Source organism: Heptranchias perlo, chromosome 16, assembly GCF_035084215.1.
Source record: "Heptranchias perlo isolate sHepPer1 chromosome 16, sHepPer1.hap1, whole genome shotgun sequence".
Taxonomy (NCBI): Eukaryota; Metazoa; Chordata; class Chondrichthyes; order Hexanchiformes; family Hexanchidae; genus Heptranchias; species Heptranchias perlo.
Window position 1 is genome coordinate 35463891 of NC_090340.1, and position 19139 is coordinate 35483029.

The following is a 19139-nucleotide window of genomic DNA, read 5'->3' on the forward strand; positions in this document are numbered from 1 at the left end:
ATTCACTCTACAGGGGGACAGACTGCAGTGCCGACGCGCATGCAAGAGCTGGCGGTAAAACGATCTTTTCTCCCGAGTTGCCAGCAGCAGCGCTCGGGAGAGGATCTGCCAATTTCGGGAGACTTCAGCCGTAACCGGGAGGGTTGGGACCCCCTAGTTACCACAAAGGATAACAAATCCAGCGGGGTGATCTCCACTATAACTTGGTAACTTGGTAAGAATGACAACATAATTAAGTTTTAAATGGTGTTTTACAACATGATAGCCCTGTTTATTAATGTGTTGAAATGTTTTTTCTTTCATTGTTGAACATCTTTACTCAGAGGACAATGATGGTGAAGACACTCAATCCTGTGGAAACGTCCAGAAAGATGAACACACAAATATAAACAGCGTCATTCTAATCGAACCACATGAAACATATCAATTTGAAGGAGGAATCTCACAACATCAGCCCCCAGAGACTGCTGCCAGACACAAAGATTTGGGACACTGTGACTTTCGAGGGGCTCCAGTGATGACAAATAAATCTGGAAGTGCCAGCAGAAAAGAGGTCTCTGCTGCAAGGAGAGAGCAAGAAGTTCCTGGGGAAAGTAAAGAATACACAACGTGTCAGAACTTTACAGAAGACAATCAGAAAGATATGATTAAAACCAGCACAGACAATGAGGTGTATCAAGGCCAGGGAATGGAAATGTGTCAGGGAAAAGAGACTGATAAGATAATACTCACTGTCACGACTGGAGCCCCTGAGGTAATTTTGGCTGCTACTCAGTCAAAGCCTGATGGAAACTGCATATTACTTCTCGAGAGGTAACGTTTAAACTTTAATAACTCATCAATCTGTTCCGTATCCTTAGCGTTCAAACTTATGCTTTTCTTCCATTGTTGTATCATTGATAAATCCTGGGTAGAATAGAAAATATCTATAAACAAATAGCATGGAACTGATGCATTAAGAACATAAAGTTTGACCAGTTACCTAAAGAAAATGAATAAATGGACTCCTTATTACTATTACTTTTGCTGCCTTCAAAAGGCATTTTTGTTTTATAATAATTTTTATAACCAGAATACAGTTGACATTAATAGCCTATTTTTACCTGGTTTTAAAATAAAACAGTGCTGATCTTGCTTATCACAAGATAATTACAGATAAGACAGACCATTCAGCCCATCTTATTTTGTCTACCCTAAAAGATGCTAAAATTCTCCCATTGTACCATTCAGTTGTTTCTTAAAAGATTTCTGGATTTTTGTCTCCACTATTTTCCTGGAAGCTTATTCGATACGTTGTTCACTCTTTGTGTAAAGAAGAGTTATGACATGAATCATGATTTACCTTTTGCCAATTTGTATCTATGTCCCCTTGTCCAACTCTCGCTATTTAACCTAAAATAATATTCCGGTTTCCCTTTTCCATTTCCTTAACTTTCTTTTAAACCTCTATAAGATAATGGGCCTGAATTTGCAGTACACTTGCGCCATCTACAGCGTACGCTATTATTATGGTGCAGAAATTGCAGGAAATTATGGTGAGTGATTTATGCCATTATGTACGCCACACCATAATTTGCTGGGACATTTGCACCGCCCAAGAGAGACGTTTGTTGAAAAGGTTAAACAACTAATTATCATCACTCTGCCCCCCCATTAAAATCAGTGGCGAGATAGAGTTTGCTGAATTAATGCCATTGTGATCGCCACAGGCACTTTGACCAATGCAGAATGTTGCTGGAGGGCTCAGAATCTATAAAGCATTCAGTTGCTCAGCAGGTTGTCTGACTTGTTTTAGGAATTTCATTGAAATCTTAAACCTCAATTAAGTAATAAAATCAGTGTTTTGACAGCCAGGCATGTTCTGATTTTCTCCCGATTGATATTATTTTTATATTAATATTTATTAATCTTATGCGCCAAGCATGGATTGCAAATGGTAATAAAATATGGCTAGGGATCGCACACAGTTTGGGGGACAACCCTATGCATACAAGTTCTTTCTTAATGCCGATGTATGTATTTATGTTTCAGTTTGACCCGTCCACTGCCTCTGATTTGTCATGTTGCTTTTCTGACATCCAGTACTGGATGAGCTGAAATTTCCTCCAACTAAATATTAGGAAGACCGAAGCCATTGTCTTCGCTCGCCACCGTAAACTCCGTTCCCTAGCCACCGACTCCATCCCTCTCTCTGGCCATTGTCTGAGGCTGAACCAGACCATTCGCAGCTTTGGCATCCTACTTGACCCTGAGATGAGCTTCCAGCCCCATATCCGTTCCATTACCAAGACCGCCTACTTTCACTTCCATAACATCGCCCGTCTCCGCCCCTGCCTCAGCTCATCTGCTGGTGAAACCCTTATCCATGCCTTAGTTACCTCTAGACTCGACTATTCCAATACTGTCCTGGCTGGCCTCCCATCTTCCACCCTCCATAAACTTGAGCTCATCCAAAACTCTGCTGCCGGTATCCTAACTTGCACCAAGTCCTGTTCGCCCATCATCCCTGATCTCACTGACCTACGTTGGCTCCCGGTCTGGGAATGCGTCGATTTTAAAATTCTCAAATCCCTCCATGGCCTTGCCCCTCTCTATCTCTATAATCTTCTCCAGCCCAACAACCTTCTGAAATCTCTGCGCTCCTCCAATTCTGGCCTCTTGCGCATCCCCGATTTTAATCGCTCCACCATTGGCGGCCATGCCTTCAACTGTCTAGGCCCTAAGCTCTGGAATTCCCTCCCTGAACCACTCTGCCTCTCTATCTCTCTCTCCTCCTTTAACAGACTCCTTAAAACCTGCCTCTTTGACCAAGCTTTTGGTCACCTGTCCTAATATCTCCTTATGTGGCTCGGTGTCAAACTTTGATTGATAACACTCCTGCGAAGCGCCTTGGGATGTTTTATCACTTTAAAGGCGCTATATAAATGCAAGTTGTTGTTGTTGTTGTTGTTTGTTTGTTGTACAAACTCATCAATCAAAATTAAACACAATCTGTACATACTGCAACCCATCCCTATGTTATCCGATCACACCCGTTAAATAACCTGATATTCAGTTCCGTGTTGGGCCCCAGTACCTTGGACGTGAATCAGACATTGGCCGCACCGCTCCTGATGCCTCACTACGCTCGCTGTGGTGTATTCTAATTATTTTTCCAGCAAATAGTGGCATGAATTCGTCCCTGGAGGATCAGGGAGCATAATGATTCATCGCCAATATTGTCATTGCAGTGAATTCTGGGCCTTCTCTCTGACACCTCTTTTCCAGCCTGAAAATCTCATGTTTCTCCCGTCTTTCCTCATAACTGAGACCTTCAGCACTAGGGATCAACTTTGTGACTCTTTCTCTGCACTACCACCCAGTGCTTAAATATCTTCCTTATGTCTCGGTAACCAGAACTAGCATGGTCAGACCTTAGACCGTTTTTCTACTATTTTAGCTATGTAGTTCACACTCTGTAGTATAAAGAGGCAGATATGGGACATACTATTAACAAGGAAACTAGGTTATAATTACAGAACCACTTCCAATGCCATATAAATAGGATATTACAGATATTAGAGAGAGGATACTGTCATCCTATGAGCCAAGTTACATTGAAACTTTGGTCTTGAGCAAACTATGGTAACACCAAGTCTTCATACATGCATTTGTATATTTAATGATTTAGAAACCCTTCCTTGTCACTGTGGCTAAAAACAACTTCATGGCTTCTGATAAAGCTGCTGTATCCTTGCCTAAAAATAGGGATTTCTGGGCATTCCAAGCTAAGAAAAGCTGTTTCAGGAACTCACTAATAAAAGAGCTCAGGATTTACATTGATACAAACTGAGCGATCACTCAAAGAAAAAATGCTGTTTATTTTATTTTACAGGGCTTCTGACACAATACAGGGAACGCCATCCATTCCTACTGAAAAGGCCAATCCAGGGGTAATAGCTACCAAGGAAATTCAGCCTGCAACATTTGAAGGTGTGAAGGAAGCCCACAAACAGCAAAAACCCAAAGGAGACATGCGACCTAATATATTACAGAAAACAGCAAAGGGAAAGAAACCCAACACTGCACCAGATGCAAGAATCAGCAAACTACCCAAACCATCTGTAACCCAGGAAAAAGCATTAGAAAACAACAAAACACAAACAGGCCAGAAAATTGAAGAAAATACTCAGAACTATCAAAATAAAATAGAAAACAAGTGCAAATCAGACAAAGGTGATGAATCAAAGGATGCAAAAGAACTTCAGAAAGCAAGAAAAGAACCTGAGAAAATCACAGAAGCAGATTCTACGGAGATCACAAACAAAGAAAAGGAAACCAAAGGACCTATTGAGAAGCCAGAAGATTACAAGATCATTATTGGTGAGTTGATGTTTCATAATCCAGTCATTACTTCCAACTTCAAATATTTCACTTTCAACCGTATTTATAAAACCATAATGTGATGCCCATTGTAAAGTTTTGACTTTCTTTTTCAGATGATAGTCCACCACCTCCAGCCCCCTTCAATCATCGCATGGTGACCACTAAGCTAATTCATGTAACCTCCTCATACACAGTTCATCACAATGAGGTGCTAGGAGGGTAGGTTATTCTTCAGACCTTTCATTCATTTTGGTCAAACATAGACAAATAAAAGTCTGAGGAATGGAGATAACTATGAAGGCCTTTGATTATTGTGCAAATTTTTACTATGTAGCTAGCATTGAGGAGTACAACCCCAGAATTTTCAGTTTTATAAAAGAAATAAAGAAGATAGTTTAGGAATTATATAATTTATTTTGAAATTTGCATCGTCCTGCAAACAGATTGAGGGGAATTTTAACTTTCATTGCCCAGTGGGAATGGAGCCAGTGGGGGGGGGGGGGGGAGATGCAGGGAGTAGGGGGGCTGTTAAAATGGAGTGGGAGGCTTACCTGCCAGCCTCCTGCCCCATCCCTCCGATTACAATCTTAAATTACAGGCATCAAGGACACCCGCCCAAAGTCGGCAGGGTCCCTCTTTAAATATGCAGATTGAGTCCCGATGATGTCATGGGGACCTGACTGCCATTTTAATGTTGGCCTGAGTGGAAAAACGGCAGTGGGGCTTTCCCAACAGGCTGAAGCTAGCGGGAGGAGGATCGGCAAGAGAAGAAGCCCCTCCAGAGTAAGTATATTTCTTTCCTTTATGGGGCCAAGAGGAGAACTGCACCCCCCCTTCCCAACATTGCACTTACCTTTAGCATATTATAAACGTGGATGATGTGGATAAAGAAGATTATGCAGTAATCTGGTATGATGACTTTCTGTGGTATACAAATTAATTTTTCACTTTTGTATTTTTTAATGGCAGGGGTCGGTTCGGCCAAGTTCATAAATGTGAAGAAATATCGACAGGCCTCGAATTTGCTGCCAAAATAATAAAAATAAAAGGACCAAAGGAGAGGGTAAATTTCTTACTTAAAATAACTTTGTCGATACTGCTCATCACTTGCCTCATTGCAGTCACCTGGGGAGTGTTTCATGCTGAAAATTTGGTGGATGATGTAGATTCTGCAGTGATTTAGTGTTGTTTTGTTTTTACATTACTTGCTTGACTTTCCTTAATTGAGCCCAGCTAGCACAATGGCCTACCAGGATCATGCTCTGTAATGATTAATGTGCGAGTATACGTCCATGCAGCTCTGTATGCACCTTTTTTTTATTCGTTTATGGGATGTGGGCGTCGCTGGCAAGGCCAGCATTTATTGCCCATCCCTAATTGCCCTTGAGAAGCTGGTGGTGAGCTGCCTTCTTGAACCGCTGCAGTCCGTGTGGTGAAGGTTCTCCCACAGTGCTGTTAGGAAGGGAGTTCCAGGATTTTGACCCAACGACGATGAAGGAATGGCGATATATTTCCAAGTTGGGATGGTGTGTGACATGGAGGAGAACGTGCAGGTGGTGTTGTTCCCATGTGCCTGTTGCCCTTGTCCTTCTAGGTGGTAGAGGTCGCGGGTTTGGGAGGTGCTGCCGAAGAAGCCTTGATGAGTTGCTGCAGTGGTTAGTGGTCCTCTTGGATAAATTTTTTGCTCTTTACATGCCAATGTTCATTTTTCAAATCTTATTTTGATTATTGTTATATTTTCTCTCCTTTGGAATATCTTTAAGTCATGCAGGGAGGACATGCTGAATATTAACTCCCATGCCTTGGTCAATGCCATTCCATATTTGGCTACCAGTAGGTGCATGAAAGCAATATGATGTGACTCTACCAGTCATTTTCTGTTCCTCTCTTTGAGGATCTGCCTAGCCTCCACTTGATACCTCTGCTTGATGACATGGCAGAGATCTGCAAATTGGCAAACCCATCATACTACTACCTGGTATATAGTATATTGGTGCACTGCCACCAATGCCACTGTGCAGTCATGCACAAAATAGTACATTTTTTGGAATCCTAACTGAGTGAAAACTATTGATGTAATTGTGGTTACAGAATGGCAGTGCATAGTATCTATCTGTACAGATTCTGTGAAAGGTGAATGGAGGAGAAGGTGAAAGGACGTCAAGTGATTTGTCTTTTTATGTACATTTTCCTCCTCCTTTTCTTCTTCTTTCTTGAAGGTAGTGTACAGTTCCACAGGCACTGCCAGCCCTTCACTACCTTACACAACTGTATGAGCCTATACAATGAGTGTCAGCAGGCTGTTTGACTGTGGGATATATGGTCAACTGAAGCCAACCTCTATCCTCACCTGATGTCCACGCATACACATTTTCCACCTCCTCCTAACCTAGGGATTAATTATAGTGCTCTCACTGTTGCCCAGGCTGAGATCAGCAAACTCAGCACAGTTGAAGAATTAAATCTGGGACGTTAGTGGTCAGTATGGCTCCATACCACACTGCAGTGCCTTTGGGTAGATTTGATTTGAGGAAAGGATGCCAGTGTTGATGAAACTAATATGTTCTCAAATCCTGGAGGCCACACTTTTCATTAGGAAAGTAAAGATGCTCCCCTTGTGGCTCATTTGGTTAGTGCTCTGCTCAGCACGGAATTAAATAATACAAAGAAAGGTCCCAGGTTTAGATTTTGGTCTAAGCTGAGTCAGGTGATTTTAGCTGAGTCAGCAGTAGGCACACTACTGTCGTTTGGTGCCTGTGCCTGTGCCCTAGAGGGGAAAATCAGCCAAGGGTTCCATTCCTGATCATGACCCAGTTTCTCCTCCTACACAATGGCACACACATTGGAGAGTGGCTAACATCCATGGAACTGGGCCCCAACATGAGTCAGTGCCTTCAGGAAAGAAGGGAGAGGGGGTGAGGAAAGTAAACTTAAAGTGTATATTCCTAGTCTTTAAATAGAATATCCTAGCTTACTTTACAAGTAAGAGTTTATCAGTTACTAAATATCCTGTTCTTACTTTGAATTCTCTTCTGATTTAGGAGGAAGTAAAAAATGAAATAACTGTCATGAATCAGTTAAGTCATGTCAACCTGATCCAGCTATATGATGCCTTTGAAGCCAAGAACAATGTCACCTTGATTATGGAATAGTAAGTGGCTTTGATAGCTGCACAGAAAAATAGATGGGAATATCCTTTAAAATTCTGAGACTCCTTGTGTACCATACTGGTATCGCTTTGAAGTCATTTGAACCTTGACCTTAGATTAAATCCTCATTGCAGTCTGTAATTATTTACAACACTAATACATCACCTGTGGTATCATGCATGGACATACAAAAATAGAGAATCGAGTACACCTTAGCAGCTGACACAGCTATCGTCAAAAGGACTGTTTGTCAAAAACATGAAGAAGAGCTTTTTTAGGCAGCGAGCAGTTCTGATCTGGAATGCGTTGCCTGAAAGGGTGGTAGAAGCAGATTCAAACGTGGATGAATACTTGAAGGGAAACAATTTTACGGGCTGCGGGGAAAGAGCGGGGGAATGGGACTAACTGGATTGCTCTTGGAAACAGCTGGCAGCTCGATGGGCTGAATGGCCTCCCTCTGTGCTGTAACCATTCTATGACTCTATGAATTCAGGCCTTAGATTCTGGGTGAGGTGGGGGGAGGGGGTTTGCGCTGATGGTAGAACTCTCAGAATGTTCCAGGAGTTTAAAAAAATTGTCTCTGGCTTCAAGAATAGGAATTTGAGTCTACAGCCTCTTCTTCATAATTAGTATCTTGCTGCCTGAAATCTATTAGCTGCTGGTACTGTGGATTGCTTCATTGGAAAGAATGTGATGTAACCCTCATTGGTTGGGCGTCTGTCCCCAGTGGATTGGTGAACAGCCGTGTCAATGAAACATGTCAGAACCAATCAGAAAACTCAGGAATGACCCTACATAATGATTAACATATCTGCAAAAACAAAAAAAAACATCAGATAGAAAGATAAGGGTAAACTTTGCAAGGCTGTGCTTCCAACACTGAGTCTTGTTTGATGGGAGGGTGGGTTGCAGAATTGGATGTGGAGGTCAGTGTGCTCAATTCTGGGTACTCAACACATGATTCTCCAGTCCGTGCTCCCATTTTAATTTACCTTATGTTTAATTCATTTGTAGATTTTAAGGGGGCTCACTTAGATGACAGGATCGAGATTTAATTGCGATGTGCCACACAAGCTTGGGTGATATGTGAACATTCTTTATGACCCTCAGCAAAACCCTCTCAATGCTACTAGAGAATTTATTTTAAAACATTTCAGTGATAAGAGCACTTATAAATAAGGTTCCAATCTTAAGTCCGTAGGCTTCTTGCCACTCAAATGTCTCAGTTCTAGGGCTCAGCCACTCCATGACGTAGAATGTTCCTTCAGTACTCAACTGTGGGGAGGGTACGAAACTGAGATTTCTGATCTCAGGCTGCTTCAAGTATGACTTGTACTGGTAGTAACAAAGAGGTATTAGCAGTGATTGTGGATACATTTATAGCTCAGACCTGTCTACACTTAGGTGTCAGCCTTGGCACAGTGGTAGCACTCTCGCCTGTGAGTCAGAAGGTTATGAGTTCAAGCTCTACTCTAGAGATTTGACCACAGAATCTTGGCTTGCAATTTAGTACGGTACTGAGGGAGTGCTCCACTGTCAGAGGTGCTATCTTTTGGGTGAGACATTAAACCGAGGCCCCATCTGCTCTCTCAGGCGGACGTAAAAGATCCCACAGCATTATATGAAGAATAGGTTGCCAGGGCAAGTGCTAAGCAAGAGAGGGAGGAAAAATCTGAGGGATCTTCTTCACTAGCCTGTGCTCAATAAGCTTCCAAAGGCCAAACACTGGGAACAAGTCTCCTGAGAAGGGACTTTTACAAAATATCTGTTCAAAAAAGAAAACTAATTGAAGATGCTGTTAATTTAAATTACATCAGAACATTATGTTGATTGCAGTGTTGGAGGTGGAGAGTTATTTGACCGAATCATTGATGAAAACTATAATCTGACAGAATTAGATACGATCATCTTTGTGAAGCAGATTTGTGAAGGTATCCATTACTTACATCAACAGTATGTCCTTCACTTAGATCTTAAGGTATGTTTTATATCCATAGCCCTCCATTTATAAATGCACCATTGAATGATCTTTTATCTAAACATCTTTGTTTATATGTAAATTCCTGATTACTGAATTTTCATTTTATTTTTAATTATCTATCTTGTTTTTGTAAACTAGTCATGGTTAATGGGTGATCATTTTTGTAACTTAAAGTTGCACTTTGTAACTTGGGCTCAGCTTTTCTCACTTGAATTCTTCTGGGTAATCTTTGTTTTTAAAATTATCTTTTTCCTTAAAAAATGTAATTCTCTGAAGAAAATTCAAATAATTGAAACATAAAAATCCTGACATTAAAAACAAATCAATTTAGCTGTCAATGTCATAAAGAAAATTTCCTGAAAAGCAGGTACCCCTTCAGAGTGGTAAGATAACTGTTCATACCATACATTCATCACACAGCAAGTTCATGAATTCCACACGGGTAAGTGCAGGAAATGTGCTTCCTAAGGCAGGGAAAACTGACATTTAGGTCAGCCCAGACCTCTCTCAACCAATCAGTTATGGAGAGGCAGGTGTAGGCCGTGTATTTGCCCCCTTGGCTGGGAAATGGGCATAGCATTGGTGGGGGGAGGAGAGGTCACCTAACAGAAAAAGGAAAAAATAACAACAAAATAAATTATTTAATTTCTTTAAAAAGTAGTTAAAATTTTTTTGTAAAGCGTAGGATATTTGGATTTTGCTAGTATTATGAGTAGTCATGTGATGCATGAACAAAGCTACTGGTCTGAAACTTCTGCATACGCCAGGATCTGTGTTTTCATGAAAATGCCTTTCTTGTGTCCAACAGCCAGAAAATATTTTGTGTGTAAACAACACAGGAAATCAGATCAAAATTATTGACTTTGGTCTGGCTAGAAGGTAAGAGCTACTTCAGTATAATTATACTTGATTCAAATATTATAAAGTGAAATAATTCTAACTGCCAACAACAGTGGTACACTGACAAATCATAGTCGTAATGTGAAAAATAGTTAAAAAATAAATCAATATTGTAGATTTCACAAACACCAGTGAAGCTCATGATTTTGCTTAAATGTGCAATATCCAGTGTGGGACTGAGCTGTACTGACCAAGATGGTCTCATGTTTGATACATATTGAATATTGGTGGATAATAGAAGCATTAAAGTTGGCACCGGTGCTTCTAGGCAAGGGAGAAGAAAAATCAGGCCGAGTTCCTGGTCCTGATCGCCATCTAGTGGCTAATGCTTGAAAGTGTGCATATATGGCTGTCTGAGGACAGAATCAGGGTTGGCGATAATGCCCTTGTGGCCAAATAGTCTGCCCACACTGTCTAGAGGCACAGTTGGATAGTCAGTTGCACAACGTACCAGAGAGCTGCTGGCAACCATGGAACCATGGAGGAGGGGAGAAATAAAACAAAATACTCTGTGAAATGTCTAATGATTGGGGCTGATTTTAATTTTCTGCATGTTTAAAATTTCTGCTGGATGCAGTGATGGCCTTCTGTAATTATGTTTTCATTCCCTGCCTCCACTCAAAACTCCCAGTGGTGGCAAATATAAACAGCTTTCATCAACAGAATTTCACATTCGGGTCTCCACTTTGGGTCTGGCTGTGGGCAGATGGAGCTCTCAGCCCACACATTACGTCATGCAGACACTTCCAGCATTGTTGACCTGTACAGATGTTCCGACAGACCTGTCGCAACTTTGGAGCAATTGTTTCAAGTTGTTGGTGAACCTGTCAGTAATATAAAAGGGTGTTTGTACTAAAACTATCTTCATGAAAAAGTGTTTGGAAACCACAATGTGAAGATGTAAATCGTGTAAAAACAGAGTGGTGAAATTGGTGTGATGTTGATGGCTCTTCTGGCTGTTTCCCATCCCAAATAAAAAAATTTCAAACACTTTACCATGAAGATACTGCCCCTTTAAATTTCAAATACATTATTCAGTAACAAGGAATTGAAACCCAAACCCAAGCTACCATGCACCATTAGCAAATGCAAAACCAGCTGTTACAGGAATTGTTTTATTTGATATGGTAGAACAAGCGGTTCAGTGTCACAGTGTGTTACTATTTCAACATCCATGGCAGGAATTGGTAAGACTGGCATAAGCTTGGTGGCAATGTATGCATGACAATAGGCTGCTTAGCTGAATTTGAAATTATAATGATTAAAAACAGGACCGCCACAACTGAAACATGTTTTTTTAAAGAACAAAAAAAATTCACCTCATTGGTAATGTGTTTCCTTCCTCATGTCACTCACCTTTTTTCTTCTGATTTGGTGGAAGTTATTCCAAGGCATCTCCCTATGTCAATCTGTGAACACATTCCAGCAGTACTTACTTTCCAATTTGACCTGCCTTGTTTGGCTTTAATCAGTTACAGCATGGCAGAATCCAGAATGTGATGTGTGTGGAACTGGGGCAGCAGTCTAGGTCTTACCACTACAATGATGCAGTATGTTTGAGCGCCAAGGTGCGTTTCTGTTTTCTTTAACTCCACTCCATCACCACAACGTTGGGCTGTTTAGGGAACATTGGAGCACTATGAATTATTAAAATTCAAAGAGCAGATCTGACTTTTAATGGTCGCTGAAACAAATCTTTTCTTTTTTAGGTATAAGCCAAGAGAAAAACTGAAAATTAATTTCGGTACCCCCGAATTCCTTGCTCCAGAAGTGGTGAATTACGATTATGTTTCATTTTCCACGGACATGTGGAGTGTGGGAGTCATTACCTATATGCTGTATGTATCCAGTGTTTGCACAATATCTTCTATCTCAGACAGGTTACAGGGAGCATGTTCAGAAGTGACTTAAGATTAAAATTGATGAGTCAATTTAACAGTGGAGGAAGGGGAAGGACTATTATACAAATAGTGTCAGAACTGGTAAGTTCTTGTCAATATCTCCTTGAGCTGTCTGTAGTTATCTATTCTTCTGCAGACGAGATACACAGCATCAGGAACCCTTGCTGTACAAGGGGAGTACTTCTTTTCAGACAATATTATGTTGTTCACAGTCACCTGAGGATCAAGTGCATTCCATTTACCATCTACTCAAGATAAAACATTATGACTTTTCAATCTAGTGACACGATTAATTGGAACAGTGGGATGTAGAAACACCATTCATGATGTTGCAGGGAAGAAAAATCACATAACAAAGGGTAACTGAAAAACAGCAGTAAATGGTGCTGTACAGATACCTCCTTTTGTAATGTTGTGAGACATAGGGCAATTCAGTAGAATACAGATACACCTTCAATTTTTTGCCGTGATGGAAGTCAGTTTCAGTTCTGTGCAGTTTGTGTGCCCATACTGATAATCCCATGTTTGCCCCAGGTTCTTACTATGGTATAAGTAGCTAATTCTTGCTGTGAAATGCGAATATCTTTATAAATGGATGGTGCTAAGATGGCAGTCAGGCTTTATTAACTTCTGTGGGAAACTGTAATTTTGTGATTCTACATAAGAGAAACCCCATTGCCGTGGTTTGGCCATGAGTTATGTGCAAGTGTTAAGTACGGAAGTAGTACACAGTGAGGCTAAGAATGCAGTCCCTCCTCAGTTATTCCAGGCACCTGTGCACAACTGAACAGACTTTGTCCCATAATAATTCAGCAGCTGTTAAGCTGGGCAGCACAGGGCCACCAGGTGAAAAATTTACAAACCTTCATGCTGCTTTACCTTGCAGTGCCTGGTTGTAATGGATGCTGAGTGACTGGAGTGCTTCTCGGGCACTGCAGCCATGTTATGGGGAGTAGGCCTCAGGCCTTTGCACCCCATTATGCAGATGCTGGCATCTAATGTGCGGACCAATGGGTTCTAGCAATCACATTAATGACTCTTGTGTGTGTGCTTCAAGAGAAAATGGGAAAAAAATGGGGAGAGGAGGGAAAAACAGATTTATATTTAAGCAAAGTTTGTGGAGAATGGGGCTTACATTGGTGATCACTATGATTTTCTGATAGCGGGCATTACAAATTATTTTAGCTCTTAGCCATCTAATATTGAATCTCTGCACAATTAGAAACATAGAAACTAGGAGCAGGAATGGGCCATTCGGCCCTTCGAGCCTGCTTAGCCATTCAATATGATCATGGCTGATCCTCTATCTCAATACCATATTGCCGCTCTCTCCCCATACCCCTTGACGCCAAATGTAATTTGTTCCAATTAATGGAAACTTGAGGCTCCAATACAGCCTATGTGTTACACAGGACATAAGAAAGCATAGAATGGGAAAAGATCTTTCAGCCCATCAAACCATTCCTTCCACAGACCAACACTCTTTATGAGCAGTTGAAATAAATAAATAACTCAAATTGTCTACTTTTTAGGCTGAGTGGCCTGTCCCCTTTTCTGGGTGACCACGACACTGAAACCATGAACAATATTATCAATACAAACTGGGACTTTGACGCAGAAGGATTTGAAAATGTGTCTGAAGAAGCAAAAGAATTTGTTTCGAACCTACTTGTGAAAGAAAAGAGGTATGATAAATAAGACATAATTGCCCTTGCAGTGTTTTCCACATTTTAAAGTTTAAAGAGGGATAAAATTCAAATTAGTGCTGGGCCTGAGTCAGTGATGAGGCACTTTAGTTTATGACAGTTCTTTAGCACTTTTTTGAGTGCTTCTCAAGGACAAATTTCTTCAGTTTCCTAAATCTACAAGTTTCCTGTGTATGACTGCTCAAAAAAATGATTCACTATAAAAAATTCTACTAAAGAAAATAGAGAAATGCCTGGAGACAAAGAACGTTTCTTAATTTAGAGGTCTTCACCAATGAACTGTTGAATAAGCTTCTCTTTTGTAAATGCTGATGCAAAAACCCAAGAGTAATCCTCAAAGAGTTAAGTGGAAACCCTGTGAAAAAAGCTAGTCTGCCACTAGGTAATGAGGAACATAAAAGGACTGGGTCTTTTCCCCTTTGCTTCTCTTAGAATGGAACTAATTAAATCCTCCTGTACAAAGTGCATCTGTCAGTTATTTAAAAAAGACTCTTTCTAGCGAGTTCTTATAATGCAACACCATCACTGGGGTTTGTTTTATCTGCTCATTATTCTGGAAATTTCAATTTTCCACTCGCACATCCAATAGGTGATGTGTTTATTAATGAACCCTTTCAGAATTGCAGAATGTGTTCAGCACCAAAACCAGACACACAAGGAGGAATTTTAACTCTTCCTCCATCGGCAAGAGAGGAGTGGGTAAACAGTTAAAATGGAGCAGCTCCATTTCACACTCCGCCTCGCCAATTCCCCAGTTTAACACCACTGGTTTTGGCGGCAGATGAGGTTCCTGCCAAACTCTGGCGGGAACCTCATCAATAAATGCAAATTGAGGTCCCATGATCAACATGGCACACTGATGGCATTTTGACCCACTCCTGAGCGGGGGAATAGCCACGGCCGTCCCTGTTGGCTAGAGCAGTTAGGAAGCCAGCGAGGCCACTAAAGGTAAATTTAAAAACTTTCCTTAGTGGGGCCAGGAGCAGGAGTACTCCTCTGGACCCCACAAGGATAGCCCATGCCTCTGCTGCCCCGGGCTCCCCCTTTCCCCAGTTGCAAGACCCTCAAAACTTCCCACCCAGACTTACCTTGCTGCCGACAGCCTTCTCTTGGTCCTGGCGGGAGGCTTGTGGACCACCCAATCTTCATCCCCCTGCAGCCTGCAGCCATTTACCACCCAAAACAGGGCAGCAGCTGACCACAGGCATTCAACTGAGGCCTGGCATTTAAAATCTGCTGGGCCTCCTAAAAAGGCTCCTGCCCAGGATTGCCGACCACTCTTGCTGGGAGTTAAAATCCAGAATACCAGGGATTAAACAACGTTCATGTGTTTTTCTCCAATTCTACTTTATAATAGACATCATTAGAAGTGCAGAAAATCATTTTGACACTTGTTAATTGAAAGGAAAGATTTTAAAAAACGGCAAAGTTCTCTCAGTTCTCAATGTTTAAAGCTGAGTGTGTTGCTTTGAGTATCATTTCAATTTTAGCAGATGTAACATAATACTTAAGGCAAAATATTAGAACAGTCTTTTTAAACATCCATGCAGAGAAGTATTCAGCGTCAGCCATATTTAAGCAAGGACGGTCTGTTCTTGTGAAATATTAATATTAATATCTTGTTTGAAAATTATAATTTAAAAAACTCTGCACACCAGTAATATTGTTACCCTTCTTGGACGTGCTCTATTTTTTCATTGGGCGTAATGACCCTTCTGGCCTCACAATAAGCTGCATGCTAATCTACCTTTGCAGCAGCTGTTGGTAGCTGTGAAGAAGTTTCAAGTATTGCTTTGAAGGCCCTCAGCTTTTGCCTAGCAGCTCTCCTCCTCATAACCTTATCCTTAACAGGATTAGTGTTTAGCACCAGCTTCACATCATTAACGACTGCTGAGGCAAAAAAATATTTGGCTTCATCATCTGCCACCAAGTCCACGATATCAGCAGTCACTTAGGCCTGGTCCTAAATTTCAAGTTTCATCCTTCTTCTGGCTGAGCCCCTTAGTCCAATCCTTCGTAGTACAAAAGCCATTAGCCAATCCACCTTGACAGTCATAACCAGCATCTTAACCAAAAACTAAGCTGCTGATAAACCTATGCTTGGAATTGCGTTACCAGAAGCACCCCTCTAAGATAAGGTGAACGCCTAGGGAATGGCCGAGATGAGGTCACTGGTGGTATCCCTATGACCCAGCTGAGTGCTGCCTGTGTTTAAACTGTGCTATGTGTTTGGAGCTCCCTCTGTCACATGATGCTACCAGTTGCTGTAGTGATTGTTAAGTAAATATGATTGCAGTTGCAAACATGTGATGTAAGCTTCATTATTCTCAGTTGTACAACTGATTTAGCATCATCTTTGTAGATTTACAGAAGCCAAATTCCCCCTTCCCAACCCCAGCATAAAGCAGGCAAGGTGAAAGTACATTTTATGTTGGTCGCTGCTGTTTCTGGTAACAGTGGAATTCCACCCTTCCCTCTGTTCATCATTTGCCTTGGAGCTTAATTCTTCAGTAACTTTATTGCTTCAATATACTGATGACACAACTGTGCAAAAATCTAATTTTTTATGTGATTAAAATGATGTGATAACATTTGATTTAAAAATCCTCAGGTTCGTTCAAGGGATTTTGCAAATGTTGGCTACACAACAGATTGTAGATCGGGTTGATAGGGGTTTGTGATAATGGCCTGTCTGCCTCACGTTGGATAAGATTTAGAAGTTCATAGTTGAATTTTCGAGTGTAGCCTCTCTATAGAAATCAGTGGGGTGAATTTTAACCCCCCAGGATGGGCGGAAGATAGGAGGGGGGGGGGGGGGGGGGGGGAGTTAAAATGTCAAAAATTGAAACTTGACCCTAACGAGCCCACTTCCTGTTTTAATGGAGGTGGGTTGGGGGTGGGCGAATAACGTGCTCTCCAGAGGTGGGTCCATAATTTAAATATTTTAATGAGGCTGCGTGCCTCAAATTTTACCACAGTTTTAAATTTAATGGCTGCGGGTCGGGTTTCCCAGGGCTTGGGAAGCCAGGCAGCTGAAAGGAGGCGAGAGTGGAAGGATTTAGAAGGTAAGTGCTTTTCCAGCACTGCTTGTGGGCCAAGAGGAATAGGAGTGCTTCCCCCGGCCACTCAAGCTAACCTGCTTCCCTCCTCACAATCGGCCTCCTCCCTACGATCCAATGCCCCATCCTGACCCGTGATCTCACCCCCTGGCCTTTCCGATCTCCCCACTCCCCCAACCCCCCCCCCCCCCCCCGGCTTTTCTGATCTCCCCACTCGGCCTTTCTGATTTCTCCCTCCCTCCCCACTCCCCACTCTCTAGCTGCGGCCTACCAACGCAGCCCTTCCCGCACTGCAGCCAGCCAGCATCTCAATCTGGCTGGCTGCCGGCCGGGAAATTGAGAGAATTTTTAAAAATGAGGTCCTGCGTAAATATCAGGACCAATGTGTTACTTTCCACAAGGAGGGTAAGAATCTTACACCTCAGCCTGCTGTAATTGCATCTCCATCTTGCTGATTCTGTGGCAATATCCCAGCAAGAGAAGAACACACTGATGCCAGAACCATAGGAAGGACATATTAAACAGATTTAATTCTGCAATGTTTTCTACATTACAAAATGGCTAGTATATATTTGCCTCCAATACTAATACTGCATGTTTTCAATGTTACTAGTAGCAGATTCAGTGCTGCACAGTGTCTGAAACACAACTGGCTGAACAACTTACCCGAAAAAGCAAAGAAGTGTAGGGTTCGACTCAGATCGCAAGTGATGCTGCAGAAGTACATCGCACAGCGCTTATGGAAGGTAATATTTAATTTACTTTAATTTAAGTAATTTTGATTATGTGTACAATATTTAGGAAAAATAGACCACCCTGTGCAACATGATTACATCATTTACGAACAATCCATTCATCGTTCAGATCTGAAACTGTAAGGAGAGCCCTTGTCTATAAGAACCACCTAAAGTCAATCCTGGATTGCTTATTTTACAGGTGGGGCTGGATTAATCTACATATTAAAACAGTCAGTAAATATTGAGGATAAGGTCTCCAGAACAGTTTTTGGGAATTTAACATAAAATAAGTTGTAATAAATAGCATATTCTGCTTTATATACGATTTTGTTATTTTAACAATCTACACTAATCAGAGGCTTTTTGTCCACCCAGGATGTTATAGAGAAGGGTTGTTGTGTTGAGGAACAGTGTCCATATTTTATACTTTCTGCCTAACTTTCTTTTTTCTTCTGAAGTCAGGGATTTGGTGTCCAGTTCCACAGGTGCTAGCAGTCCTCCAGTACTCGGCCAAGTGGTTGTTCTTTGTGTGAGAGCCATGCACTGAATCTCATGAGGAACAGCACAACCCACCCTAATCACGTCTTCCCTTAATATCAATACATATGAACTTTTCAACGGGGATCATAGAAAAATTGTGCTTGTTTCTCCTCTTAGGCCTGGGATATTGAGTGTTGCCACTGATATCCCAGCTGGGATCAGCTGATTAATCACAAATTATGGATCAAACCTGGTCTGTATGTCTTTGTACAACACCAGATGGTGTATCTACCTACCATGCCATCAGGCAAGCCGTGACAATTTTTTTTCTTTTTCAGATAATTGTACAGATTTATAAAATAAGTGGATTGAAAATCATACAGTATGTTGAATCCAGCAACCCAACAATATTATAACACAGCTTTGGGTATAGTACGATTCCAGTACTCTCACTAATAGTGAAAATGTTTTTCTACAATGTGGTTCTCATTAGAATGTGCTCTTTACATGATTCCAAAGTCAGGGATTTTGAAAGTATTGACTATTTTCATAATGAAGTACTATGAAATGATGAAGTTACACCATTTCAGAATGATTATTAAATATCAAAATACCTGCGATGACGTGTAGTTCTTCATCTGATTACTATGATGATATTATGATGAGGAGAAACTGAGAGGCCAGATACTTGTCCACAGGGAGATGAAATTGTAGGGTGTATCGCCACAGGATGCTATTGCACGTCTTCCAAGAGTGAAACTGACAAGAGACCTCATAATAAAGTAAAGTGCCGGGGGTGAAGGGAACGCTATCATTGTTTTTAAAGAGCAGGCAAGCTAAACGTTGCCTTTTCATTTATGT

General features: G+C 41.4%; 1 protein-coding gene across 4 annotated transcripts in view; it reads left to right on the forward strand.

The window, feature by feature from the left end:
• The window catches only part of mylk3 (myosin light chain kinase 3), a 62982-nt gene that overhangs the window by 37606 nt on the left and 6237 nt on the right, over window positions 1-19139 (forward strand). For 2 of the 4 annotated variants that reach the window (XM_067997934.1, XM_067997936.1), the window contains exons 3-12: window positions 324-813; window positions 3875-4362; window positions 4479-4584; window positions 5335-5428; window positions 7407-7516; window positions 9351-9492; window positions 10304-10374; window positions 12105-12233; window positions 13829-13981; window positions 17675-17807. In XM_067997934.1, the coding sequence (XP_067854035.1) occupies window positions 324-813; window positions 3875-4362; window positions 4479-4584; window positions 5335-5428; window positions 7407-7516; window positions 9351-9492; window positions 10304-10374; window positions 12105-12233; window positions 13829-13981; window positions 17675-17807 (1916 nt within the window). Of the gene's footprint in view, window positions 1-323; window positions 814-3874; window positions 4363-4478; window positions 4585-5334; window positions 5429-7406; window positions 7517-9350; window positions 9493-10303; window positions 10375-12104; window positions 12234-13828; window positions 13982-17674; window positions 17808-18616; window positions 18706-19139 lie in introns of those variants that run through there. The other 2 variants (XM_067997933.1, XM_067997935.1) reach the window with 2 other exon arrangements.